Source organism: Oryza sativa, chromosome 10, assembly GCF_034140825.1.
Source record: "Oryza sativa Japonica Group chromosome 10, ASM3414082v1".
Classification (NCBI taxonomy): domain Eukaryota; kingdom Viridiplantae; phylum Streptophyta; class Magnoliopsida; order Poales; family Poaceae; genus Oryza; species Oryza sativa.
The window spans coordinates 15,418,439-15,444,681 of NC_089044.1; the positions used below are offsets into that span (position 1 = coordinate 15,418,439).

Below are 26,243 nucleotides of genomic sequence, written 5' to 3' on the forward strand. Positions count from 1 at the left end.
ACTGACATATGGGCCCTCTATCCAACGGGTCCACCAACGAACCCACCAATTATAGCAAAACTAGATTGCTTCCTTCTTTTTACGTATGTGTTTTGAAAACATCGATATTATCTCCCATGCACGTGTTGGTTATCTACTTTTCGTGACTAAAAATATATACATTTATAAAAAATAGATTATTAAATATAAAATTAAATGAAAGCACATTTGTCATGACAACTCTATTAAAGAGCACCTTAAACTTCATGCAAATAGCGCCCCTCTGCCCTCCCAGTCCCAAGTCCCAATCCATGATTGGTGAAAATGAAATGAACACGATCAGTCGCAACAGGTTAGATAGAATAGTGCGTTTCCAAATGGAATACAGAGCAATATTTTCATTAGGGTATCCAACCGACTTGTTATAGACAATTTTTGGTGTAGTACATTGCACAAGAGTACAGGACCAGTCACTGTGTATACTGCAATGTTTCAAGTAGTACTAAAATTTTTGTAGGATAGCCGGATAGTAGTACTACATATGATAGTTTTCAAGTGTACTGCATATGTGTTTTCATGATTCATGATAAAAACAGCATGGGTTCATGATTTCATGAGTAGTGTGATGTATAGGACAGTTGTATAGTGAGCCCCCAATTCAGCAAACTCAATGTGCGGCAAGAGCAAATCCGGTGTCCCCCTTCACATTCTTGACATACTCTTGCCTCACAGGATGGTCTTCCTGTGGCCGGTTGTATGCGGTCCAGACTGGTTCTCCAATGAAGAGCCTCATGAGCTGCAAATGTAAAAGGATCAGAATGTATCGGCCAGGGTTCAGATAAATATTTTGCTTAAACTCTAAAACAAGAGATATCATACTTTTTTTCTCAAACTATAGTGTTATCAAATCTGTACCAGCTGAACCATGTTTTATGTTTTAATGCCAGTTATGTAGTTCAGTAGTTTTGTTAAATTTAGAGATATAGCTTTTGAGATATCTGCATGTTCAGCATTGAGTGAACAATACATTCTCTACACACATAGCTAGATCGGTGTTATCATATTTGCGTAGGGGCCATAACAGTTAGTTTTACTTCTTTCTTCCCTTGGTCCATGAGGATTACATGACTAGAATAAGAGAGGCTAATTACCAAGTGTGTTGACAACAAAGTTATGGGACGTGGAACATTTCAAAGTTTTCTGTAGTTCTACAAAATGTCATAAATCTTAAACCTCAAATTATGCTACCTTTGTCCCAGTTCTGAAATTGATCGTGCAAGTCAGATAGTCAGTTGTGTGAGTTGTGTGTAGCTGTGATTCAGTGACACAAAAAAGATTATTAGTGGCTCCTACCTTGATATAGTTGTTGCTGTCGACGATGAACCGATGATAAATCCCAGCTGGCAGGATGATCATGTCTCCCTCTTTTATCCAAATCCGAATCCATTTGTCATCCTTGTCACGGACATCAAAGTAACCGCTACCCTCCAAGCAGTACCGGATCTCTTCATCAGCATGAATGTGCTCACAATAGAAGCTCTTCAGCTTCTCCTCATAATTTTCCAATTTATCAGGGCATATCTCAGTAAGATCCTAAGAAAAAGCAATACAGCACATATTAATTGGTGCACAGCAGAGGGATGGACAAAAGGAAATTGCAGCTCTTGAGGGGTTAGTTCCATACAAAGTAGCTGTATCCTCTTTCTCTGCGGATTTTTGTGAGCTCTTCTTCGCTTTCAGACTTCTTAGGATCCAAGTGCCAATACAACACACCGATCTCTGCAAAAATAGGGTCAGTAAGTTGCACAGTAGAACAGGTCTAGCACAAAAACAGGCCAGATTCTCGAACAATTTGGTCAACTGCTTTACTAAGTTATATCGCTACAGGCTCAAGAAGTTAAGAACAATGGTTAGTTCATACTATCTGACTATTTACATTGATGGGGTATGTTAAACAACTTGCAGACAGCGTTAGGTAGGATCAAATCCCCTAGCTAACTGAAGTTGGTTGTAGATAAGCTGTAATGTATCTCCTCCTTTGTCTGCCATCCTGTTTGTATTTTCCCAGATTGTAAACAGTTGTTCAGTTTTTGACAGGCTATTGCAGCACGCATTCAGACTTCAGAGGAATCTCTTGTTGACAATAGCAGTACATAATTTGCTAAAGACAATTAATCTTTGAGAAACAGGTTAGAATTTGACCACACAAACTAAATTCACCACAGTTGCTCAGATCCAAATCTCAAGGTAGCATTGTATGGTTTGCCCAGTTGAATCATGTGCCTCTCTTCAACCAGTTGCATATAAGAGCATAGCAACAATCAGCAGGTGAAACTCACAATATACCTCTCATCCCATCCCAAAAAGGGGGCATTTGGTCAGAAAATCATCTCTGACTAAATTTCTTCACCAGGAAGAGGTCTCAAGAACCCAGGAAATCAACAAGTAGATGATGATTTCTAGTGCCTCCACGAATCATCCTTTTCTTTCCCGAATAAAAAGAAAGAATAACGGGAGATACGGGATTACTGTCATCACCTTCAAGTCTGGAGAGTGGCAGCAACTCGTTGGGATTCTCGAAGCTCTTCTCCTCTCCGTTCTCCCCCAGCATCCATACCTAATCCAAGAACCAACACCATAACCACCCACCACATCAGCACGCCGCAAAATCACCAAGATTTGCAAGAACCAAAAAAAAAAATCGATCTTGCTCTTGCACCCACCAGATGAGCCATGGCTAGTGGGAACAGAACGAGATGGGGACGGGGAAATCCGAGAGCTTTTCCGTTTTGGTTTCTGCTTGCCCGGACGTGTATGGAGTATATATCGATGAGGAGGATGGATTACTGGTTGGTTCCAGAAACCAAAGATTGTCCTGCTCGAATTCGTCGTGTTCTTGTGAGCGGATTGTGGCGGAGATTGGTGATGGGAAGAGAGCCACAGGGAGGTTGCGGAGTTGATTTGGAGTCGGGTGAGTGGAGAGCAACAGATTGCAGATCCCTGGAACACTGAAGAACCGTGCAAGGCCAGATAGGCTAGGAATTTTATGGTATTCTATTAATCGTCCAAAATTGACTGAGATTTTGGGCGTTGCCAAATACTCGTTACGTACTGAAATATAAGATTTTGGTATGTAATACGAATCGCAAAATCTAAATCGAGATCACTCTCGTTTTTACCTTATCGCGTGACGCTGTACGGCAGTACGGGGCCGTCCAATAGATGGCGATCCACATTAGGGGTGGAAACGAGCCGAGCCAAGTGAAAGCTTGGTGCAAGGGAAGCTCGGCTTGGCTTGGCTCGCTACAAACAACGAGCTAAAACTGCAGCTTGGCTCGGCTCGTTTATGGGCTCGAGCTGGCTCGCGGGCCTGGCATCAAGTAAATCTCAAGCAGGTCTAAGAGAAATGGAGCAACATTTTACTACATAGAATGTATAATAAAGTGATATTTTTCTTTAATACGTCATCACAACACATAAATAGATAATATGGTAATCAAAATTATCATTTTCAACAAATAAATTGTTTGAAAAGGTGTAAAACTTTTGCATATGACACTATTGTACTGAGCCAAGCGAGCTCACGAGCGGCTCGTGAGCCGGCTCGGGCTTGGCTCGTTTCGGAAACGAGCTAGGAAGGAGGCTTAGGCTTGGCTTGTTTGGCTTTCGAGCCGAGCCGAGCTATGCGAGCCCGAGCCAAGCCTGAGCCGAGCTCACGAGCCCAAGCTTTTTGTCCACCCCTAATCCACGTGATCGATAGCGTGCCCGTCCGATTATGATGCTCTACACTACGCTCGTCCACGTGATTCATGTGATGTTCTACACTACGCCACCTTCAAAAAAAATTTTCTCTTAAACTAATCATCCGATCTACGATTCGATTACGCCGTTGTGTTCGTAAGAATTGAATCTTTATAACAAGATCTCACATTATTATATTTTGATGAAAAATTATAAATTACTTTTATAATATATCTAAATTATTTTTAGATTTCACTAAATTACTTCTTTGACCCATAAAAGTAAATTCAATAAAGCGTAAGAGTAATTTACATATATTATAGAAGAAACTTAAAACAAAAAGAAAGTAACTTTATCACGACATTAAAAGTAAATCCGTTATGAAGGTAAAAACATGAGTCTATATAGAAATTAAATTTAATCAGCATAAATTACATCATTGACTAAAAATGATTATAAAATAAACAACTCACAACATTATGAATGTATAGATTTCTTCTAATGCAGTAACAAGCTACTATAATTTTGTTTTAAGTTACATCTATAATGTAGGTAAATTACTTTTAGGCTTTATTAAATTACTTTTATGACTAATAAGTAATTTAATGAAATCTAAAAGTAATTTAGATATATTATAAAAGTAAATTGTATTTTTTCATAAAAATATAGTCACGTGAGATCTTGTTATAAAGATTTAATTGTTATGAACACAATGGTGTAATCAGACTGTAAATCGGATGAGTAATCTAAGAGAAAATTCCATAAGAAGAAAAAAATACATGCACTTTTGAGTATGTAGTAATTAGATATGAGATTGAGGTAGCTGGTTATGACCATATAGAGAACGGTCTCGTTATAGACATGTCCAATACGAATATGATGCAAACTCGTAGTAATAAGATATATTCCACATTCAATCAAAATCATTTTTATTTTAAGACGGAGGGAATAAACAAGCTCGTGTAAGAGTGTGGGGGCGGCTAACCCATTGATTAGTGAGGTGTACTCCCTCCATCTCAAAATAAGCTAATCTCGTACTAAGATATGATACATCCTATTACAACAAATCTAGATATTATCCCTCTATACCAAAAGCTTGACCAAGTACAGCTGAAATCAAGGTTTCTCGTACATAGGAAGTACTCTCTCCGGGTTGATAATACTTGTCGTTTTAGACAAAGGTGAAGTCAAATATTAGAATATTTAATTATGAATTATTTTTAAAATATTTGTCTTTCAAATATGGTGACTACATATATAGATTAATCTTAAAAACTACTTCAATAAAATCATATATTTGTTAACACTTTTATACATATTATAATTGAAAAATAATGCCTATTTTTTTCGACCATGCCCTTATCCAAAACGATAAGTATTATCAACTCGGAGGGAGTACAATGGTACTGGAGCAAGTTAGAACAATTTTGAAAAAGTAAAAACTCTGATCAATTTCATCCAGTTTTTCACGATTTACAACAGTTATCATGTCATATATCATGGCTTACCACCAATGGGATAATTTAACTCCGGTCGAGGACTAAGGCTATCTCCGTGCATATGTTTTTCAAACTATTAAACGATATGTTTTTATAAAAAAAATTATACGAAAGTTGTTATAAAAAAATCAAATTAACCCATTTTTGAAAAAAATTAGCTAATACTTAATTAATCATGTGCTAATGGATCGCTCCGTTTTCCGTGCGTACTATTCCTTTTAGGAAAAGGGGTGTCGAAAACAGCCTAAATAACTCGTGGAATTTCAAAACCATTCAAGACATGCTTGGAAGAGTTTCAGGTTCTTACTTCTTAGAAGCAACATGTGGGAATTCAGCTGTCACTTTCTGGTTTCTAGTTGATTTTCTTTATTCTATAATTATAACTTCTCATAATCTGGATGAGAAGCTAATCTAACCAGAACTCTTCTAAATATACCCTTAATCTTATTAAGATGATTGTCTTCTTTCAAACAGGAAACATAATGACTGTCTTTTCAGCGTTGCTGCATGCCAATCATAAAAATAAATGTAAAATAATTAGCTATAGCTTAATATTTGATACAAATTTATAACGCAAATCCTCCGCGTCGGGCGCCCGATGGGGGAGAAAAAAATCGAGCGCCCCCCGGCCCCGCCACGCCACGCCTCCGTGCACCCCACTACGTGCGTCCGTTGCAACAGCCGTCCGGATATAACAGAAACGTCCTATTAAGGAGGATCCATTTTTTTTCCACCAACGATATTTTAGCTAGTGTACTCTGTGATATTTCACTATATATATAGATCAAATGTTATAGTGGATTTTTTATATTGTTTAATAATTTCTTCTTGATGTACACGTGGTTTGTTGATGTACACGGAGTTTAAGTGTTGCAATTGCTTTAAATCATTTTTTTTGCATATGTTGAACCAAATTGTTTCATTGAGCGATCTGACCGTGTTTCACTTTTTTTAAAAAATTGAAACATTCTTTCGCTATTTGCTGAAACATTATTTTTATATATGGTGAAACAACGTCTGATTTTTTTGGAAACCGTTGTTTCATATATTGTAGCAAAATGTTTCATTATATGATTTGGTTGTGTTTTAGATTTGTAAAAGATTAAAACATTTTTGATCTATTTAGTGAAACATTTTCGATCTACATGGTGAAACATTGTCCAATTTTTGAAAAAAAATAGGACACCCAATTTGTAGGCGCCTCCAATTTATAACCCACACATATGATAGATCGAAGAAAAAATAGGTGATAATGTAGTTGTATGAAGCTGTATAAAGATAATACTCGAAACTACTTTAATACTCCATCCATCTCAAAATGTTTGACGCCGTTGACTTTTTAAAAAATGTTTGACCGTTCGTCTTATTAAAAATTTTAAGTATCATTTGATTTATTGCTAAATATACTTTTATGTATACATATAGTTTTACACATTTCACAAAAGATTTTGAATAAGACGAACGGTCAAATATGGTTAAAAAAGTCAACGGCGTGAAACATTTAGGCAATGAGGGAGTACTATATAATTTTGTGTAACTTAAACCATCGTACATATAGTCTGTGAAATTTACTCTTTCTAGTAGTGATTTTAGTAAAACCTGCTCAAAGTTTCTAAAATATCCCTAAGTTCAAACGAAGACCTTTTCCAATTTTAATAAGAGTGGTTAGCTATCGCCTCGTCGCGGAACTCCACGGCGGACAGCACCACCGGCGCCGTCTCCGGCCGCGCCCTGACGCAGTCCAGGAGCTCCGGCTCCCCTTCCACCCACCTCTTCACGAACGCGACCATGGCGCCGCCGAAGAACCGCCGCATGGGCGCCCTGGCGCCGCCGCTCCTGCACACGGCGCGCGTCGCGAGGCCCCTGGCCCCGGGCGTCACGTCGTCCATCATGTCGGTGTGGCCGTAGTCCCTCGCCACCAGGTGGCACGCCGGCGCCGCGCACTCGCCGTAGAACTCGCCGTGGCTCACCCCGGGCGGCGCGCACGCCGGGAGCAGCGGCGCCGCCCGGGCGAGGCCGCCGAGGCCCGTGCCGATGACCATCACCGGCGCCGGCACGCGCAGGGAGTTGGCGCCGCCGTAGGTGAGGATCGGCGGCGGCGTCTGCTTCCCGGCGGCGAAGCCGTCCACGGGGTCGACGGCGACGAGGGCGGCGATGGTGGCGCCGCCGGCGCCGCCCCGGAGGGAGACGTTGGCGTGGCCCAGCGCCAGCGCGAACGCCACCTTGCCGCCGCGGCTGTGGCCGGAGATGGAGATCTTGGTCGCGTCGGCGCGGACGTTGGGTGGCAGCTTCGAGGTGAGGCCGCCGGCGGCGAGCCAGTTGATGACGGCCGCCGCCGAGTTGATCTCGTCGGTGGTATCCGGTCCAGACATCGTATATAGCTGCAGTTTTTACACACCATTTTAGCATCAAAAATTGATAGATAAAATCAGTTCATAACTCAAAAATAGCTGTAGTTTTACACACCATTTTAGCATCAAAATTGTTAGATAAAATCAGTTCACAACCCAAAAATAGCTGTAGTTTTTACACACCATTTTAGCATTCAAATTGTCAGATAAAATCAGTCCAAAAATTCTTCACACGAGAAGTAGTAAATTAAGATGGATTGATTTACCTGGGGGCCAACGACGACGAAGCCATGGGAGGCGACATGCTCGAACAGCTGCGAGTAGAAGGAATTATAGGCGAGGTATCCATGCAAGAACACCACCACCGGGTACACCCCGGCGTCGCACGGCGCCGCCACCAGCAGCGGCTTCGGCGGCGCTCCACCGGCCGGAGCAGTATCATCATCCGTCTTCTTCGCCGCCGCCGCCGACGAGCACTTCCTGGGCGCCTCGTCGACCTTGACAAGGGTGACGCCATGGCTCCCATGGTCGAACACGCCGCTGAAAGAAGAATCACCCGCCATGGTTGTCTGCAACTGGAGCAGCAACAGCAGCAGCAGGAGGAGGCAGAACGCCAAGATTTGCGCCGCAAATGCGATCATGTTCATAACCAAGAATGGATATCTTGCAGCTTAATTAGTTTTTTTTTTTTTTTTGGGGGGGGGGGGGGGGGGGCGTTCGTGTGGCTGCTTGATGGCCGTGTGTGTGTGTTCAGAGAGTGTCGTAGCTTTCTTATCTTCAGAAAGTTCAGAGTTTCGCTGATTATTTTTCTTCGTAGTGAAGTGTCTGGACTCTGGACGCGATTACATATGTCCCAGTTGCTTGCTGGGAAGTTCACCGGAGAAAGTCTACTTTTTTTTGGTCCACATTTTTTGTCCACGGATTATTTCTTGCATGCTTCTAAAAAAATATTCTCCTATTGCATCATTTAGACCAGTTGTTCTGAGTTAGTCGTGAAGTTTATTTATCAAAATATCAATTTACCATGTTAATCAAGCCTCCCATCGGATGGCTTAATCAGCCAAAAAAAAGCCAAATTTTCAAATTTAATTTTGAGATTGATTTTGAGATATTTTCAACGTAGTTTCTTTTTCAGCATTGGCTTTTAAGTCACAAAAAACACATACATAAAAGTTTTACCTATAAATTTATTTTTATTCCCTAATAAATCGTTTTTGTTTATTAGGGAAAAAGCCAAACGATGGGGCCTCAAGTACATAGTCTGCCTACGTAGAGATGTACTCCCTCCGTACTCGTAAAGGAAGTCATGGGAATATAAATCATGAATAACCCTTAATTTGTTGAGTTTGAAAATGTAAAAATTATATGAATAGATTTGTCTTAAAAAATGCTTTCATAAAAGTATACATATATCACTTTTCAATGAATATTTTTATAGAAATAAGAAGTCAAAGTTGTGTTTTGTAGACCGTGTCGATGTCCTAAACGACTTACTTTATGAGTATGGAGGGAGGACTTGATAGTATATTGATAAGGGGTGTATTATTTCAACTTTGAAGTCTCATATTCAATTCTCAACAAACTTCATAATTTCTAAGACGTTTTTCCCTCTAAATTTCCTTTTTTTTCCTATGTACTACTTCCGTTTTTTAATAGATGACGCCGTTGACTTTTTCTCACATGTTTGACCATTCGTCTTATTCAAAAAATTTACGTAATTATAATTTATTTTGCTACGAGTTGTTTTATCACTCATAGTACCTAAAGTGTGATTTATATCTTATACATTTGCATAATTTTTTTAAATAAGACGAATAGTTAAACATGTGAGAAAAAGTCAACGGCGTCATCTATTAAAAAACGGAGGGAGTAATTTGCAAAAAAAAAAAAAACTGTTTCAAACGCAGCAGTTACATTTTTTTTTTCTTTCACTCAGGTATGTATCATTTTCTTTAGTAGTTAACATAGATGAAGGGTATCATGTATTACTCCAGTAGTGCGCGAGGTTAACTTTGAGCTACACATAGACCAACAAGAAAATCTTGCTATTTGTAGTGTGATATCGTGAACGCTTGATTTTTTTTTCTCTTTCTGCATTTCTATTAAAACACTTTAATATAGTGATGTGTATGAAACGAGACCATGTACACTTAAGTTTGTAAAAAATCTTTATATGCTCTTTGTCTTATCTGTGATTGCACAGTGGCAGAGTAGGACCTTCAATTTGTACCCATCTTTGGGAGAAATTTTGCAACAAGTAAGTCTCGTGTTCACAACTCCAGATCGCTTTCCTATCAGCATTTGTAGTTTAGTTCGCTTTCATGCAAGAGGAGATTAAGGGGAATCCCATCATTTTTGGGCAAAATTAATTGAATTGGCTTTCTATACACTAGAGACGATTTTTTTTAGATAATACTAGAGACGATAATCTCACCTGTTTATCCATGGATGCAGGAGTAGTAATTAAGCCTGATGGAGTTCAACATATTAACCATGGGTACATTCATGACCTGTATTAAGCTTTTGGGTTAAGTGAAATCATTTGTGTTTCTCTAAGCTTTTGAGTAAAGTAGTGCATGTAACTCGACAAAAAGAAGTCTAAATGAAAACCTAATATAACGTGGTTTAAACGAGTTTAAACAAGAAAAATACATATTCAGCATGGCTCCAGGAAATTCAGATTCAGATCGAAACACTCTGCAGTTTCACAAGGTTTGCATACAAAATCTACAAAGATGATCAAGGAGGAACAATGAGTTTGATTGCAGTGTTCACGTAATTAATTTCTTCTAATATTGACGTGCAGTCTTTTTGTGTGTTTGCGAAAAAAAATTCTTCGCATACAATTTCTTATCTGTAGAATTTCAAAAAAAAAAAAATTATCTGTAGAAATACAGGCATCGATCGACTGTGGATGCAACTTAATTTGCCGGATGCAAATATATGTATATTAAGTATATATGCAGTTATATATGAACACACTACGTGTTATGTGGATCCATCCCGGCCTGGGCGGCCGGCCGTGTCTCATTCTGAAATCATATGATGTGAGCCATGGCGACTGAGAGCAGTAGCAGCAGCTGCACAAGGCTATCAGACGGAACAGATCCTGCAGAGAGAGAGAGAGAGAGACATCACGACAGTAAATCGCAGTAAGGATGTCAGTGTTCGGTTGCAAGATCCTGCTACAAAAATTTCTTATGGATGCAATGGATTTATGAAGAGATCGAAGAGATGGAATACGAGGTTTAGGAACTAATTGAGGCCTGGTTTAGAGCAGAGAGGATTCTTTGTTTCTTTCAAAAACGAACTGAGGATTCTTTTTTTTTTCTCACAGCGAAGTAAACAAACTATAGCTTAGTTAACATTTATTTACAGTTAAATTTGATATTTGTGAAGTGATCTATCACATAATACTTATATCTTATTATTTTTTTAAAAAAAATCATAACTATTTAAATAAGATGTAAACAATGAGCGAACATCTTTTCGATAATTTAAAATAGTTTCACGTGAAAAATCGTGTAATCGTGTAACCTAGTGAAGTAGTAGAAGTAGCAACAGTAGATGCATTGCCTTTTGGGCATGAGGGATGCCCGGATGAGTCGTGGCTATCATTACCAGGTGTCGCCGGAGACGACGACGACGGAGACGGCGGCGGTGGCGGCGGAGGGCTCCCCGGCGGCGAGAGCCCCTGCGCGGAGCAATCCTTGCCGAAAGCACCTATCACGGACATCATCATCATCAGCAGCAAAAGATTCAGGCATGGCAGAGAAACCGAAGATTGATCAGTTGGCTAATTAGCTTACAGTTCTTGATGCAGGGGAACATGGTGAGGTTGAACATGTTGACGAATCCCGGCGAGCACGCACAGTGGTAGCTCAATCCTTCCTCCTTCACGCACTCGCCTCCCGAACCACAGTTGATGGCCACGCAAGCTGCAACAATTTTTTTTTTAATAAATTCGTGCATCCATGATCACCATGGTTAAGTTTGTGTATACAGAGAAAACTTGAGACTGAATCTGTCGTGAATGAATGAACTTATGATCGATCAATGGGATGTGGATTTTTGCAAGCCGGTAAAAAAAAACAAATTAAACTGAAAATAGTTAACGTACATTTGTAGCTATATTTGTTATTTTTGTTACAACTTATAAAAGTTAAATTTTTTGCATATTTATGGAGTGATATATCTTATACTCCCTCCATATTTTTTTTGTTTGACATTGGTTAGCTCAAAATTGAACTAATCAACGTCATATATTTATGCAAGGAGGTAGTATTAATTTACTCCCTCCGTCCCATAAAAAATCAACCTAGTATCGGATGTGACATACTCTAATACTATGAATTTAGACATATCTAGATTTGTAGTATTAAAATATGTCACATCCGATTCTAGATTCATTTTTTATAGGATGGAGAGAGTATGTTGTTAATGTTTTTTAATAAAATTGATAAAATGGCTTGCACCAAACGAGGGGAATAAAATCACTCTCCCCGATCAATGAGCTAGTTTAGCTTACGTACGGTCAGTGAGCGGGAAGCCCCTGGGGAAGTTGAAGGTGATGTTGAAGCACGCGTTGTCGAAGGTGCCTGCGTGCAAGATTATTCACAAATCAAATTAATTAAGCTTCTGATTGATTCATCCATTAGCAAAGTAATTAGATTGCACGATGATGCTAGCTACTCGATCCAGCTGTAATTAAGTACATTTTGGGATGGTGCACGGCGAGGCCGGGAGGAACGCGAACATGTTGGACCAGCCGGCGTCGCAGTCGCAGCGGAAGGTGTCGAGGCCGAGCGGGCCCGGCTGCTCCACGCACTGGCCCCTGCCGCAGTGCGCCGTGTCGCACGCCGGACCTTCGCCGGCGCCGGCGGCGACAGTAGCAGTGACCACCGCAATGAGCGCCGCCGCGGCCACGAGCAGCAGCGGCGGCGGCATTGTTGTCGCCGCCATGGATGGATCGAGACGAGGCTTTGATATATCGTTGCGAGCAATGTATAAGAGTAGGGGGGGGGGGGGGGGATTCGGAGGCGGCGGCGGCGACGCGCGTCTGCTTCTGCCGCCGGCGTCTTAGGTTTCATCGTCACCATGAACTGGTTTTTTGGTAGTCTCTCGTTTAATTTTGGATGTGTTCAGAACGTTCTGTTTTGGACGCGACGCGATGTACGTGGGACTTGGTCCGATTCAATTAGGAGAAAAAAGGGGGATTCAATTACGTACGGAGCAAGTGATTTTGTTCCCTTCCTAATCCTATTATCATCACCACAGACCGCTCAGGGAAGAGGCATGCAGAAACAAGCCTAGAGCAGCTTGGGATTTCTAGGCTTTGCCTTCATAATCATGTTTAATTGTGCTTAATTTACCATGTAATTTTTATAGAAAACTAATATTCCTATAGTTGAGCACGGAAGTATGTTGTCTAATATTTTATAGAATTTTCGTGATATTTGCTAGTTGGTGTGCACGAGAAGCTTATATACATATAAATTGGAGAATATCCCTTCTATACCCCTGAGATTTACTCATTCCCTTCCATACTTCTAAATTTCAGTTTGGATCCCTTCGATATACCCCTCCCGTCAGTTGACTGTTAAATTCATACCATAAAGTCCATTTTGCCCTTTGCTATCAAGAATATGTAAATTTACGAAGTATATTGATGGAGTGTATAAATTTATTGTATGCGACTATTATATGTATGAGTTTATTTTGTGAGATATTATTTAACAAAAGTAATATTTTAGTTTCACCTCGCGAAGGGAAAAATAATTTTTATCTATGAAAAAAATATTTTATATAAAGCAAAAAAAATTACCCTTAAAAATTGTATATATAGCATATTTTGTTATAATAGTACGAAATTTTTTTATAAGATAAATCTTTTTATGTGAGATAAGAAAATTATTTTTGTTAAATAATATCTCACTAAATAAACTCATACATATAATATTCGCATGTAGTTGACCATTAAATTCATATCGTAAAGTCCATTTTACCCTTTGGTATCAAGAAAATGTAAATTTATGAAGTATAATGATGGAGCGTGTAAATTTATTGTATGTGAATATTATATTTATGAGTTTATTTAGTGAGATATTATTTAACAAAACTAATTTTTTATCTCACATAAAAAGATTTGTCTTATAAAAAAATTTCGTACTACTATAACAAAATATGCTATATATACAGTTTTTAATAATAAAAAATATTATTTTTTTGTTTTATCTAAAATATTTTTTTCATAGATAAAAAATATTTGTTCCCTTCGCGAGGTGAAACTAAAATATTACTTTTATTAAATAATATCTCACAAAATAAACTCATACATATAATATACGCATACAATAAATTTATATACTTCATCAATATAATTCATAAATTTACATTTTCTTGATACCAAAGGGCAAAATAGACTTTATGATAGAAATTTAATTGTCAACTAACGGTTAACTGACGGGAGGGGTATAGAAGGGATCCAAACTGAAATTTAGGGGTATAGAAGGGAATGAGCAAATCTCAGGGGCATATAAGGGATTGGGTGATCTTTCAGGGGTACAAAGGGAATTTTCTCTATAAATTGTTCCCAAAGACCTTGAGCTTTGATAATTTATGGCTTTGCCAACATGATTGCTACGCATGACATTGGCTCAAAGTTAACTCTTATCATTTCTTAAAGGGAATTTTGTGAGATGCACTTGAGGTCTCGTGTTCAATCCTAACACGATCACACTTTCTTCTTAAAAAAATGTTTGGAGAGACATCTCTATCCCAAAAATTAAAGGAAAATATTTTAAGAAACATAGTATAAACACTAGCACACATATCGCGCGCGCATTCACCCCTACCCTTATGAACACCTAGATATTGACAAAGTCATTACCAGTGAAAAAATAATTAACTATAAATACAAGCAGCTATGTTAAGTATATGACTTGAACCCGAATGAGCTGGTTTCACCACATGGAACCCAACCATTTAAATTACGCTCACTTCGATAAAAGGAATATTTTGATACATTAATATTTAAGAGGTTTTGTTGTATCTACTATTGTAAGAGGCTAACCTCTGAGTAATACCTGATTTGTCATCACTTTTTATACTCCCCATTCCGAAATATAAGGCACATCTATTTTTTTAGATGTTTCATAATACAAAGTTTGCATGCAGTGGACGCAATTAACTAGCATGCACTTGCTCTCCACTAAATTATTATTATTTAAATCCTTCACCTTTAAAATCTTTAATTGTATTAGGTATGTACATTGTATTTATTAGGATGATTCAAATAATGAGGTGATAATAAGTGTTTTCTGGTCTTTGAGGTAAGAGTGGTTGTGCGTTTTATTTTCGAATGGAGGGAGTATATATTTTCAGTTTCTTTTTTTCTTTGTTTCTCTTCAGGGTTCTTCTGTTTTGATCTTTCGTATAGAGACTATATAGAGATGTGGACGATCGATGTTTGATGGAGAAATGGGCACTTTTTTTTTTTTGCTTTTCAAGTTAGGATTTTCGTTTCAACGTTTATCTTTTTTTCATTCAATTTTTATCACCAGTAGAGAGAGCTGACAATTAAAAAAAAGCAATATGAGAAGGAAATACTCCTATTCTCATATCCCACCATGTTGGAAAACTCTGGACATTGTGTTCACCTTTTTACGCTATAGAAGCTCTGGTATGATCCATTCCGACGCTACACTATATTTTGAGGCCTATGCAGTATTTTCATTAAAAATAATCAGATGAAATATACGAATACTCCCACCGTTCTTAAATAGGTCATGTTGTTAATTTTTTTGACATGATGTTTAACGATTCATTTTATTAAAAGAAAATAGGTCATGTTGTTAAATAGGCCTATGCAGTATTAGTTATATTGTTATGACTTGTTTTGTTATTAAAGTATCGTAAACCTAACCTTTTTTCATAACGCACCACTTTTTCAATAATAAAAATGATAAAACGTTATATTCAAAAGTTAACGGTGTCACTATTTTCTTTAAAGAACAGAGGGAGTATGTGCTATGGATTTAATGCATGCGTCTGACTTGTCGGTGAGGAGCTGAAGTGCTGAATCTAGCGAAAACGTGATAGTTGCATTGCCTTTTGGGCTAGAGTGAGAGGGATGCATGGTTGCTCCAGAGCTTTTATATAACAGGAAAAATCTTGGTATTTGTAAGAAGCTAGAGCCAAATTATTATTGGCAAAATTTACTACAAGACACTTAAATTTTATGGCTTTTGCTATGAGACATATAAAGAACATGTATCTTCTCGTGGACACTGTAAAAATTTGATACTTAGCTGCTGGACACCGAACCTATTATTATATTATATTTGGTGCAAATGAAGAGAGAGAAACCATGAAAAGTACGAATGTGACCCTGGTCACTGTTCTTCTTCCTGCTCTAGTACGATACCGAGTAGTGAAGGGGATGGGTTTGGGGACCGGCGCTCCGGAAAAACGGTGACATCAGCGGTGGCAATAAAAGAGACAGTGGGCGCGAGAGAGGGTGCCAATAGCGGAGAGGCCGGCGAGCAGAAGAAGAAGTCCCCCTCACCCCTCCTACGATGGCTGCTGCTTGGTGCAACTACAGGCGATCACGAAAGAGGAGCACGATGACAACTAGGACGCCCCTTCCCCATGCGCCTGCGGTACTTGGCGACGAAGCCGGCAAGCGGGTGCGGGATCCGACGACGCGAAAGAAGATGAGTGGAGGGCGTTGTGACAGAGGAGGTGAGGACAGGGTTGCCAGCTCCCTTCGCTCCCTCAACCATTGCCGCTCGTCGCCGCAATCCCCTCCGCCCCCATCGCCGCCCAAGGAAGAATAGGAGGAGAGAAAGAGAGGATATGTGAGATTGACAAGTAAGCCCATGGGCAAACTTGTCTTTAATCAATATTTCTTTCTCACTTTCCACCGAAAATAATAAAATAATATGGCGGGTGTCTAGCAGCTAATTACCATATTTTTACAGTGTTCATGGGAAGATACACGTTTTTTGAGTGTCTCACAGCAAAGATCATAAAATTTGAGTGTTCTGTAGTACATTTTACCATTATTATATAGTTCGTAGGATATATCCATCTCTCCATCCCAAAGTTTTACAGAATGCCAACATAATTCGGATGATAAGACAATTATTAAGAGCAAATCGTATTGCTAAATCACCATCAATGATTGGCAAAGAGTTGTATAGATAACAACATGTGTACTACTTCCTCTGTTTCATAATATAAGTCTTTCTAGCATTGCTCATATTCATATAGATGTTAATAAATCTATGTGTGTCTAGATTCATTAGCATCTATATGAACATGGGTAATACTAGAAAGTTTTATATTATGAAATGGAGAGAGTACATCATTTATTTCTCTTCTTGACACTTTTGCAACAGGAGCTATAATTGAAACCAATTTGTTTCCCGTAAAGTACCTGCATATAAGATTTAATTTATTAACATTAGAGTTATCGAAAACCATTTCATTACGACTTAACCATATAACCCATCACATTGTAGATGTCCTAACTAACAATTGTTTTTAAACTTAAAGTGATTCCAAATGAGACGACGGAGATAGGTTTCTCGATGGAAGATTCTCTATCTATAGACAATGAGTGCTAAAGTCAAAACATCTTATGATCTGAAACAGTGGGAGTATTAACTATTTAATTTTCACAAAGGTACATTACCTCCTTTTAGGCTTAATTTTGGGACTATCATTTTGAGACCGAAATGCAGAGAGGCAATTAAAATCCAACAATATAGACCGATCTACCCGTTAACCATGAGTTTTAAAACTTTTACTAAAGTCGAACGAGCTGAACTACAGCCGCCTACAGGAGTGACCCGAAAAAGTTATAAGCCCAACCCAGCCAGCTTTCTTTACCAGGATATGAATGGAGTTCTCTTGAATATATTGTGGTTGATATGCTAGCGATTCTAATCAGCCGGGCAAAGAAAAAAGACAGACAAATAATAACAGAAGTGGTTCCACATTTAGTCGACGAATGAATTGTTTGTCTTGGCTAATGGCTATATCATTACCAGCCGGTGTCGGCGCCGGTGCCGGTGTGCTCGCCGGGGAGAGTCCCAGAGCGGCGCAGTCCTTGCCGAATGCACCTAAGTAATAACACCATCAGCAGCAGCAGCAGCAAGGTTCAGGCATCGAAAAGAAAAAAGAAAATTCAGTGCTTGCTTTCTTCGATCTGGCTAAGCTTACAATTCTTGATGCAGGGGAGCTCGGTGAGGTTGAGCATGTTGACGAATCCCGGCGAGCAGGCGCAGTGGTAGCTGAACCCTTCCTCCTTCACGCGCTGCCCTCCCGGCCCGCAGTTGACCGCAACGCAAGCTGCAATATAAAAAAAAATGTTTATGCAAAACACTGCTATGTAATGGCAGTAGAAGCAATCCAGATTGTTTGTTTTTTTTCTGATCCGATAAATCGTATTATTTATACTAACACATCAATTGCTGATAGTGGAATTTTTTTCTCGAGATTTGCTCTGGTCCAACAAAAAGTACCTCGAAATATCAGTACCTCACGGTACCTCCAACGATCGAAAACGATTTGGTACCGTGAGGTATTGATATTTCGAGGTACTTTTTGTTGGACCGGAGCGAATATCTTTTTTCTAACTGGCAGTGGAACTCATAAATCAATATTTGAGATAACAACAATAATACTTGTAGTAAAATACTATCGGCAGAAATGGTACAGAAAAACTGAAACAATCCGTCATATGATCATGGATCAGCTTACATACTGTCAGTGAGCGGGATGCCGCCCTTGGGCTGTTGGGCAGAGAGATGCTGGTGTTGAAGCACGCGCTGTCAACGGTGCCTGCGAGGCTTGTTAAATCCATCGCTCCTAAATTAAGCTTGATTAAACTTAATAAAGTTTGGATACTAAAAAAAAGTGAAATCTAGCATTATAACTTAATAAAGTTTTATTTCCACACAAGAAAACTTTATTAAGTTTTACAACATCTAAAACACCAGATTAATTTTATTAAATCTCGCATTAAATATAATTTAACAATATGTTTGTTTTTCCTATAAGTTTAAATAAACTTAAAACAAATTTATTAAAAAGAAAGTTAAAACAGCTTATAATAGTACTATGAAATTGAGGGAGTATATATATGAACTGCTGTGAAGTGAGAAGGCATATATATGGGTGTAGAGTTTGGGATGGTGCACGGCGAGGCCGGGATGAGCTTCAACATGTTGGACCAGCCGGCGTCGCAGTCGCAGCGGTAGGCGTCCAGCCCCAACGGCCCCGGCTCCTCCACGCAGTGCCCCTTGCCGCACCTCGCCGTCTCGCACGCCGGACCTGCACCTGCACGTTCACGATCATCATATATGTCTCTGCAGCGACATGTGTACTTACGCCGGCGTGCAAGTTCTTCGTCGTCGTTGCACTCACCGGCGGCGACGGTGGCGACCACACCGAGCAGCAGAAGAAGCAAGCAACCGCCGGCGGCGGCCATGGTTGGTTGGATGGATCGATCAGGGAAAGATGGGATGCGTGTAGGTGTTATTATGTACTACCCCGTTTCAGATTACAGTTATTTTTGATTTTGGTCAAAGTCTCACTGCTTCAAGTTGAACCAAATTTATAAAAAAATATAGTAATATATTTAACATAAGACAGATATATTATAAAAATATATTAAATCTATAATTTAATAAAACTAATTTGGTGTTGTAGATATTAGTATATTTATCTATAAATTTGGTTAAATTTATAGTAGTTTAACTTTAATCAAAATCAAAATGATCTATAATCTGAAACAATGATCTATAATCTGAGACAGAGGGAGCAAGTGGATTTGATCGGTTCAAACGAGGTTAGGGGTCTTGGGTTTCTTCACCTCAAACTGGTGATCTCCTTTGGATCTTTCAGAACCTTCTCTTTTGGACGCACTACAGGGAGAAATGGTCCAATTCAATTAGGTTCTCAAGTGATTTCAAACACATACCGCGAGAATTTGTCTGGTTACTGAAGAAATTAAACTGATTTTGTCAAAATTCTGTACGATCCCAACAGCATAATATAGGATGAGCAGTTAAAACTGAAAGTGTGGGCTCCTTCCGAATATAGGATGAGCAGTTAAAACTGAAAAAACACAATAGTACAATGCCATATGCCATTGAATTCCTACGGGCATTAAAAGCACAGTAATGTCTCAAAACTAAACACTATTGAGGAGTCAGGGCCCTCTTCCATGCAGCAGCATATTGCCCATTAGTCCAAACAACTACAGTTTTTTCTTTCTTTCAGAATTTAGACAAATCATGCTGTTCCAGCTTGCAGATCAAGGCCTTGTACACCAGTCAGTAGTCTTCGGTACCAGCATAATGTCACAGGTTACTCTTAGAATATACTCTACACTGTTTCTTGTTAACCCAACCAACAGGAATAGACTACATTTTGAACAGCTTCTTGTGAACTTTCAACACCAGCCGACACGTTAGCGAGACTCTCCTCGCAGTCCTACGGTAGACGCCACTTTGCTCAAGGCTGCAAGACTCATCTGTGTTCCCCTGCCCATCACCAGAATTTAGATGCTTGAATTCTGGGCACTGTAACATATTGGCGACCTGCCAATGAGACAAAAGTATTAGGTTTTCTATGTACGGGATTTGCTCAAATGTTTGTCAAATAAATGTACAAGTGATTTACAGAGTTTGAAACTGTGGCACCTTGTCTAGGTTTTGTAGCTCATTATCTTGTATTCCATGCAGGTAGTCTGCAAAACTCATCAAATATCAAAAATAAAAAAGTTTTCAAATGTGCCTAGATGAGCAGAAAAGAAATGTACTCATCTAACCTGTATAAGCCTGATCTTTGAATATCAGCAGGCTGCACGGCATCAGAAGAAGTGATGAAGAAGCAGGGTCAGTTTCATTTGCACCTTCAAGATTATGGGAACCATTGCTCTCTGTTGTAGTTGCCTGCGACTCTCCAGAGTGTGCATTTTGGGGATCTGTAAAGTCCTCCCCTTTAAGCCTTTGATGAGGGGTAAAGTCAATCACAACCGGTGAAGCAAGAGAAATTATAGCAACAACAGGGAAGTAGGCAGGACCATCTTGGTGTGGCTGAAATGTGCAATGTTACTTGTAGTTCAGTGTACGGCAAAAAATAATATGAAGCCAGGGGAAAAAACAATAAGGAGCTGGAAACTACAAACCATGATCCCTTGATTTGGATGATACTCATTAATTAAAACATGATTGATTGCTGAAGGAAATAAACCAGTCCATTGGCAGATTCGGTCGGTTATCTTTGTTAGCCATGAAGGTACTGCAGTATGAGATGCACATTCAGTTTAATTTCACTGATATATAGATTGATACTTCAATAATAAAATGTTGCATATTTCAAAAAGTAAAATGTGAGCATACTTGTAATCATCCAAGTATCACTGTTTTTCAAATAAGTATGGAATACCAGAAAATAATTGCAGTCCACAAAATAAGAAATATAGTCATTTAGGGAACCTTTTTGGACTAGCTTGAACTACTGCTTCAGTTTATGCATTTTTTAAAGATAAGCTAGGCCAAAGGTGAAGGTTTCTAAGGCCTTACATTTAAGCCTAAATCCTCATTGCACTAGAAGCCTCAAATAAGTTGGATCCAGTCAGAGGGGCTGTAAATTGAAGCCCTTAAGTAAGGTAATTTGGGAAATCTTGAGTTGTGCCAAACTAGCCAATAGATGTTCATGACATTGTTACTGTAAACTACTCTGCTGGCCAAGAAAGAGCTTGATGCTGTTTGAAACGGTTTTACACGGCAACCCCGGTGATTGTTAAGCTTTATTCTAGGAGTTAATTCTCAATCACCTAAGGAACTTCATTTGAGCAGATTACAGAGGGAGACCCAAATTTTAGTTCTGTTTATGCAGTGTTCAGACAAGAAACCTTGTGGCATCCAAGCCCTTAATATAGACAAGCTGTTAATGCTTACAGTTTGAACAAGAAGATCTTTTTAGATAATGAATCAAAAGGTCAATAACTTAAAAGGGGATCACTTTAAGTTATGCAATATCTTCTTGTCTAATCACATAAAACAAAACCACGAAATTCATATCACTTCAATCATGCAATATCCTGTCTAATCACACTAGATAAACCACAAAGTTGAGCTAAAATTTGCAAGCTTTGATTGCTATATACTCACATGCCTGCGGCAGGAGCCCCTTCTCATGCACCACTCCTCCTGCAGAAACCAACAAATCGAATTCAGTCAAAAACTCAAAACCTTGCCCATTGCAAAGCAAAAGGAAAGGGGAAAAAAAGGGGCTCTTCCAAGCGAGGGATCAGACTTCAGAGAAGAGAGTAACACGCACCCCAGTTCTGCAGCCTCCGGTTCTTGAGTGACTTCCACTTGGGCGCTGGCGCCTGGTAAATCTGCATCCCCCCGCGAGCACCAGACGCATCAAAACCACAAGATCACAGAGACACACACAAAAAATAAAAAGCAAGCAATCCGGGGAGGAATACATGGTGGAGAAGCTGGGACTGCTCGGCGTCGGAGATGAAGCCGGGGACGTAGAGGAGGGTCGGGATGGGGCCGACGGCGTAGTCCGCGAGGCTCCTCAGCGGCGGCGCCGCCGCCGCCGATGATTCTTGGGTCGTCTTGTCGTCCTCCATTGCTGCTGCTGCTGCTTGGAGAGTTTGGACTTTGGAGTCGAGGAGAGGAGACGAGAGAAGAGGAGGCAGGTTGCCGTGCTCGGATCGGATCCGTGGGCCGTGCGGTTATTACGTGGGCTGTTTAGCGTGGGCCTTCTCATTATACTTCTGTGGGCTGTATAGCGTGGGCCTTTTAATTAGGAATAAGTTCACTTTAAGTTTCTCATATTGGCGTCCAGTTTGGATTACGGCCATGTTTCTTTCAGCTTGGGATTATTATAATCCAGATTATTTGGAGTAAACTGAAAGAAACAGACAATTTATTGAAGTAGCTTATTATAATCCGGGGTTCAGCTTATTATAATCTGATAAGCTCATTTAGGTGAGCTTTTTCCAGATTATTGGGTGAAAAATTACCCACCATGCCACCCCACTCCCTCTTTAGACTTGCAAACCCAATAATCTAGGCTCTGATAATCTAGGAAAGAAACAACTAACCGCTTATTCTACTACAGATTATAACAATCTAGCTTATAGTAATCTGACTCAATAATCTAGATTATAATAATCCCAAGCTGAAAGAAACAGGGCCTACGTACTTGAAAACCACAATACCAGATATTTTATTTCCTTGTTGACTTTCAGTGCCGCGCCACTCAAAACCGGTCTCAATACTATCTCAAGACCTTGTGTATTTTGGTTTTGTAAGTTAATGGATAGTACGTTATATCTGGTATTACGGTTTAAGAATGTGATCTAAACTTGACGACAAGATGAGGGGACTCAAAGTGAACTTATTCCTTTTCATTACATTTCTATGGGCTTTGTGCCGCTGGCAGCCAGCCCGCTCTCCCCATCGGCATGTCGCCACCTGTTCGCCACTGAGTTATTTCACATATAAAACATTTATGTGTTTTTAGCAACTTGTAAAGATAATGTTGAAAAAGAAATCATGTTGAAAGTACCGTAAAATCAACTTCGAAACAAAGTATTAAAATTTAAGTTTTGGCAGTGGCCGATTTGTTGTAGAGCAAACTGTAAGTGTCCCGTTTTGTTTTAGAGCGGGCAAAAATATTTTTCTTTGCACAAATATCTCTTTTTCCCCCTTGGACATTTTCCCTATTTTCTTTGAGATGACTTTATAAGTAGCCTAGTGGTATAACATTTTCCGTCAAGTTTCAATCAAACTCCGGTCAAATTTTACTATTCCAAATATGAATTCTCGAAAACAATTGAAAATCTCACATTGAATCTACTTTCTCCCCACATCAAAGCGAAAACATCAAGAGCATATACACATACTTGCCGATTGAAGTTACAAAAATGATTTCCCAATAGACCAATCATGCATCTGCCTGGCATTCAGGCATGGCAGCTGCATGCCCTGCCGCAGATCAGATCAGATCGACCTGTGCTGCTGTCATGCTGTGCAATGCAACAGTGTGCCGCCGGCCAATTCATAGGATCTTGTTTGGGAGCTTAAATTCTGAGAAACAGCCAACGAGAAGCTAGTTAGTAAGAATTTGTAGAATCTTGAAACCCAGCTTTTAACTTTTAGTTTATCTTTTGATTCTATAATTACAGTTTCTTATAATTTGAGTGAAAATTTGGATTGTTTAGAATTTGTAGAATCTTGAAACCCAGCTTTTAACTTTTAGTTTATCTTTTGATTCTATAATTACGGTTTCTTATAATTTGAGTGAAAATTTGGATTGTTTGGGGGTAGTTTTTAGAAAATCTTCAGCTGCCAGAATCTCCTCCAAATAGACCCATAGTCTTTTCCTGGAACCATCGTCTGCACACGTACATGCACACCATTATACCTTACCTCTGCAATAATCTGTAGCTGCTCTGCAACAGCCCAAGCTTAATTATCCTTCCTCTTCTCTCCTTATTATGCGCAAGCGCAATGCATGCACATGACACAGTGGCGCCACATGCCAGCAACAAAACCACCGGCTACTTGGCTCTGATCAGTTGGGGTAGGGCAGGTAAGCCATAGAAATTCAAAACAAAATAACCAAAATTGATCCATGAATGGAAGTGTTAATGTCTGTATTACTTTTAGGAATGTTAGAGCTGAAAATAAAAACCTGTAAATGAACTCAAGTCTTAAAGGTTCTTTTTGGAACACAGGATTTTGAAAACGCGGGAACATGAAAAACGTAAAAAATAGGATGTCATACACAGTAGAATCCTACAGAACTTCAGAACAAAAGATATCAGAAGCAATGCCTTTGGTTCACAGGAAATAAAACACAAGATTTTTGAAGGAATTAGAGAGAGTGTGTATAGACATAAATGGTCTGTTTGGGGAGCTTATGCCGCTGCAGCTTCTCCCAAAATTAGAAGTCCCCACAAACAATACAGCTATTGGTCCAGATTGTGAGAAGCTGTAGTTGTAGAATCTAGAAAATGAACTAGAAGTCAGAAGCTGGGAAACCCAGTTTTTCCAGATTTTCAGAAGCAGGCTACCAACCAGCTGCTTATCAGAATCTTAAGCTCCCCAAACAGACCCAAAGAGAGTAAGTGCATTGGAGTTCTCAAAGGAAATGAAAAGACGATATTAGACCTCATGTTTGTTTTCCTATGAAATGAGGGCATAAGAAACCATACCATAGGACTTTGCTACCCTTATTTCTTTGATTCCAAGGAGCTCATAGAAAGTATTTTCCAAGGAATAAAATCCTTCATTTTTTGAAAAAAATTCCTTCGATCCAAAAAAAAGCCCTCAAACTGAAGTTTCAATTGTAACTGATAAGCTAACAAATAGACCATTTAGCAGTTTGAAAAACATGCATGGGAAAAACGAGGAAGATGAGTTAGGTAAGTTGGGAAAATAAATTTTCGCACGAAACGTACCATTTATTAGTTTAAAAAGCATGCCACGAAAATCTTAATCTTAATACAACTTTTGTTGGAGAAAAGAACGGGGCCAATTTGTGGCCAGCAGCATGGGCAGGGCGGTTCCTGCAGTTCCCTGCAGCTTTCTACACACAGCTGCCTGAATGTATGGCTGTGTTTAGATCTAAACTTTCAACTTTTTCCATCACATCAATCTGTCATACACACACAATTTTTCAGTCACATCGTATCAATTTTAACCCAAACTTCCAACTTTGGAAGGAACTAAACACACCCTATACTTAGCATGCACACGTTGAACACAACCAACTCTGCTGTGCGACCGATCGACGACGACAGTGACAAACTTATTATGCAGCTGTAGCAGCACACTGTTCATCCCTGAATTCTGCATTTCTGCTCTTTTATTAGCTAGCCTGGGGCACGTACATGATGATGGTTCATCTTCAGTTGCCGACACTCCTTAGCACGTACGACTGACAGTGCCACTGGTTTCGTCTATGTCCATTGCAAAACCTGCCTACAACGACGGCACTTCAATTAATTACCACATCAATCATATCCTTTGTGGATTAATTAGCTACATTGGGTGAAATGATCATTCTATATGTCTTGCCTCTTGAACAGCAATTAGGATATGGAATTTTAGCAATTTGGTGCTTTTTAAAAACATATTTTATAAATAGATCTTCTATCAAACTCATTCCAAACCTGGCATCTTGGATGTTGTTGGCGCCGAAACATAGCGCGGGTGGCATAGAGTCCACCATGGCTAATGACATAGAGATTGTTATCACCAATATCGTTAGCGTTGACCCTCAACGCCGATGTTATCTGTGCCGACCTTCACACCCCGTATAGGCTAGATTGTATCCCCCATCTCAACCATCATCCAATAGAAATAGAAAAAGTCACATGGAAATGAAAAAAAAGGAGGTGTATTACTTGGTCAATTTCATTTTGAAAAAAAAGTTTATGCCAAAATTAACTGGATTTGAAAAGAGAGGTGCAGGAGGTACGTTTGAACTGAGCTCAAACATCATGTAGTACAATGAAAAAAAATATAGGGGATGAGAAAAAGGTATATATTAATTACTTGGTCTATTTCATGCCAAATCAAATGGAGGTGGTGAGAGAGGGATGGAGGTGGAGACTTTTGTTCCTTAT

The 26,243-nt window shown here is 39.3% G+C and overlaps 4 protein-coding genes and 1 non-coding gene across 5 annotated transcripts; all 5 read right to left on the reverse strand.

Moving 5' to 3' along the window:
- Positions 1 to 353: 353 nt before the first annotated feature.
- Positions 354 to 3,007, reverse strand: LOC4348647 (1,2-dihydroxy-3-keto-5-methylthiopentene dioxygenase 4-like). The gene is made up of 5 exons (NM_001404018.1): positions 2,703 to 3,007; positions 2,518 to 2,596; positions 1,664 to 1,758; positions 1,333 to 1,572; positions 354 to 775 (listed from the first exon to the last, which is right to left on the reverse strand). The coding sequence occupies exons 1-5, from the start codon at positions 2,712 to 2,714 to the stop codon at positions 647 to 649; spliced, it is 555 nt and encodes a 184-aa protein (NP_001390947.1). The 5' UTR covers positions 2,715 to 3,007; the 3' UTR covers positions 354 to 646.
- Positions 3,008 to 6,446: 3,439 nt separating this feature from the next.
- LOC4348648 (chlorophyllase-2) lies at positions 6,447 to 8,383 on the reverse strand. The gene is made up of 2 exons (XM_015757652.3): positions 7,837 to 8,383; positions 6,447 to 7,600 (listed from the first exon to the last, which is right to left on the reverse strand). The coding sequence occupies exons 1-2, from the start codon at positions 8,215 to 8,217 to the stop codon at positions 6,872 to 6,874; spliced, it is 1,110 nt and encodes a 369-aa protein (XP_015613138.1). The 5' UTR covers positions 8,218 to 8,383; the 3' UTR covers positions 6,447 to 6,871.
- Positions 8,384 to 10,498: 2,115 nt separating this feature from the next.
- On the reverse strand, positions 10,499 to 11,573 carry LOC107277063 (uncharacterized). Its single transcript, XR_010736911.1, has 3 exons — positions 11,380 to 11,573; positions 11,192 to 11,293; positions 10,499 to 10,679 (listed from the first exon to the last, which is right to left on the reverse strand). It is a non-coding gene; the product is annotated as an uncharacterized protein (transcript).
- A 5,326-nt stretch (positions 11,574 to 16,899) lies between these two features.
- LOC107277697 (uncharacterized) lies at positions 16,900 to 19,118 on the reverse strand. The gene is made up of 6 exons (XM_026021035.2): positions 19,004 to 19,118; positions 18,711 to 18,916; positions 18,338 to 18,500; positions 17,798 to 17,926; positions 17,623 to 17,697; positions 16,900 to 17,009 (listed from the first exon to the last, which is right to left on the reverse strand). The coding sequence occupies exons 1-6, from the start codon at positions 19,065 to 19,067 to the stop codon at positions 16,975 to 16,977; spliced, it is 672 nt and encodes a 223-aa protein (XP_025876820.2). The 5' UTR covers positions 19,068 to 19,118; the 3' UTR covers positions 16,900 to 16,974.
- Positions 19,119 to 19,646: 528 nt separating this feature from the next.
- LOC4348649 (alkylated DNA repair protein ALKBH6 homolog) lies at positions 19,647 to 22,271 on the reverse strand. The gene is made up of 7 exons (XM_015757645.3): positions 22,083 to 22,271; positions 21,929 to 21,989; positions 21,760 to 21,798; positions 20,772 to 20,884; positions 20,412 to 20,679; positions 20,284 to 20,330; positions 19,647 to 20,181 (listed from the first exon to the last, which is right to left on the reverse strand). The coding sequence occupies exons 1-7, from the start codon at positions 22,230 to 22,232 to the stop codon at positions 20,005 to 20,007; spliced, it is 855 nt and encodes a 284-aa protein (XP_015613131.1). The 5' UTR covers positions 22,233 to 22,271; the 3' UTR covers positions 19,647 to 20,004.
- Positions 22,272 to 26,243: the final 3,972 nt, after the last annotated feature.